Source organism: Neovison vison, chromosome 11 (assembly GCF_020171115.1).
Source record: "Neovison vison isolate M4711 chromosome 11, ASM_NN_V1, whole genome shotgun sequence".
Classification (NCBI taxonomy): Eukaryota; Metazoa; Chordata; class Mammalia; order Carnivora; family Mustelidae; genus Neogale; species Neogale vison.
Genome location: NC_058101.1, coordinates 207172354 through 207174805, shown reverse-complemented (window position 1 = coordinate 207174805; position 2452 = coordinate 207172354). Strand labels below are relative to the sequence as shown.

General features: G+C 43.9%; 1 protein-coding gene across 1 annotated transcript; it reads right to left on the bottom strand.

Moving 5' to 3' along the window:
* Window positions 1-217: 217 nt before the first annotated feature.
* LOC122889188 (olfactory receptor 2B6-like) lies at window positions 218-1162 on the bottom strand. The gene has a single exon (XM_044224101.1). It carries the CDS (start codon window positions 1160-1162, stop codon window positions 218-220), a length of 945 nt encoding a protein of 314 aa, XP_044080036.1.
* Between the last annotated feature and the right edge of the window lie 1290 nt (window positions 1163-2452).

Genomic DNA, 2452 nt, shown 5'->3' with positions numbered 1-2452 from the left:
GGTGACAAGACCTGATAGGATTCATATTGTAAGCTAGGTATTCTCATAAGTTGATAACAACTGTGAGATTACCCAGACTTATTGCTTCTTTCCAGTCCTGCTCCTTTGGTGAACTCTGTGGCACTTGATGTACCATTCTCTCATCACTTCCATGCCCAGGATCCTCTCAGGGAGGAAAACACATCTACCTGTGCCTCGTGGGTCTCCTTTCCAGAGCTCATCTCGTCTTGACCCAAAACTCCTTGGTCAGTGCCCTTCTCAGGGCAGCCTTCACATCCTTGTTCCTCAGTGTATAGATAAATGGATTGAGTGTGGGCGTGATGATCCCATAGAAGAGAGCCATGATCTTCCCCCTGTCATGAGAGTAGCTAGAGGGAGGCTGGACATACATACTGATGGCTGTGAAGTAGAAGAGGGACACGACCAGCAGGTGTGAAGCACAGGTGTTGAAGGACTTCCAGCGACTTTCAGCAGAGTGTAATCTCATTACTTCCCTAGCGATGAGCATATAGGTGCCTAGGATGAGGGTGAGGGGCACCAGAAGTAGCAAAGCCCCCAGCACATTGAGCTCAGCCTCATTTACATGAGTATCAGCACATGCTAATTTCAAAAGGGCAGGAACTTCACAGAAGAAATGGTCTATCACCCTATGTCCACACCGTGGGACCACCACAGTGAGAGTGGACTGCACAAGGGAGTTGGCAAAGCCACTGATCCAGGTCCCAGTGGCCATGTGGATGCAGCGTCTCTGACTCATGATGATTGGGTAGTGAAGGGGCTTGCAAACAGCAGCATAACGGTCAAAGGCCATGATGGCTAGCAGTATACACTCAGTAGAACCCAAGGCCAAGAAAATGTACAGCTGGGCAACACAGCCACCATAGCTAATGGTCTTGTCTTTTCCCCTAAGGTTGACTAACATCTGTGGCACAGTGCAGGTAGTGTAGCAGAGGTCCAGTAGTGAGAGGTTTGAGACAAAAAAGTACATGGGACTGTCAAGCTGGGGGTCCAGGCAGGAAACAAGGATAATGGAGGTATTTCCAAATAGGGCAAAGATGTAGGCCACCAGAAAGATTACAAAGAGTGGTGTCTCCAGCCAGGGACGGTCCAAGAATCCCAATAAGATAAAATCATCTTGTGAGCTCTGATTGTTGATCCACATGTTGTTGCTAACAGGTGAAATTCTAGCTGGAACATCTAAATACCCACTGCTGTGGATGGATGTCAGTGGTAAAAGGAAGCCACAGAGAAGTAGAGACAAGAGCTGGTGAGAAGAAGTTCTCATTTCAGCTATAATCTGCACCCATACCTTGGGTATGGTAAGATGGGGAGTCAACATAGCCAATGTAACTTTGAAAGATTACTAAGAGAAGAATAAAGAGAGCACCAGCAAAATAGGAAACTTGGCTTCCTTTATGGGTGCCTTTCAGTTAGCTACTCACTCCTTTTAGAATTCTTGATCTTCTAAAAAGGTTCAGTAGAACTCCCATCAACCGTACATGACACCAATATTTAATGGCAACAACAGATTATGGACTAAAGCAGAGCTTCTCAGATACAAGTCAAACAAAGATCAGCTGGAAGGGGCAGGTGGATCTCCGTCTTCCTCAGACTGACCTGGTCAGAATCTTCACGGGAACAGAAGCACTGCACACATTCTGTGGGTTGAAAGGATGCAGTTTCAGACCCTGCTCATTCCTTCCCAGCAAAATGCTGATCCTATTCAGAAAATTTTAAGATAGAGATAAGAAACAAAAACTTAGCATACACACAAAACAATCAACAAAACCTTTTTTTTCTGTGAAAATGTTGCTTTAAAAATATCTGGATGTGTCATTCAATGCTCTTGTTTTGGACAGCTGTATGTAGAAGAATGAAACTCGATCATTCTCTTACACCGTACACAATGATAAACTCAAAGTGGATAAAAGACCTCAACGTGAGACAGAAATCCTTCAGAATGCTAGAGAAGAACAAAGGCAGTAATCTCTTCAATATCAGCCACAGCAACTTCTTTCAAGATATGTCTCCAAAAACAAAGGAAACAAAAGCGAAAATAAACTTTTGGGACTTCATTAAGATCAAAAGCTTCTGCAGAGCAAAGGAAACAGTCAAGAAAACAAAGAGGCAACCCACGGAATGGGAGAAGATATTTGCAAATGACAGTACAGACAAAAGGTTCATGTCCAGGATCTATAAAGAGCTCCTCAAACTCAACCCACACGAAACAGGCAATCACATCAAAAAATGGGCAGAAGATATGGACAGACACTTCTCCAATGAAGACATACAGATGGCTATCAGACACATGAAAAAATGTTCATCATCACTAGGCATCAGGGAGATTCAAATGAAAACCACTTTGAGATATCACCTTACACCAGTTAGAATGGCCAAAATTAACAAGACAGGAAACAACATGTGTTGGAGAGGATGTGGAGAAAGGAGAACC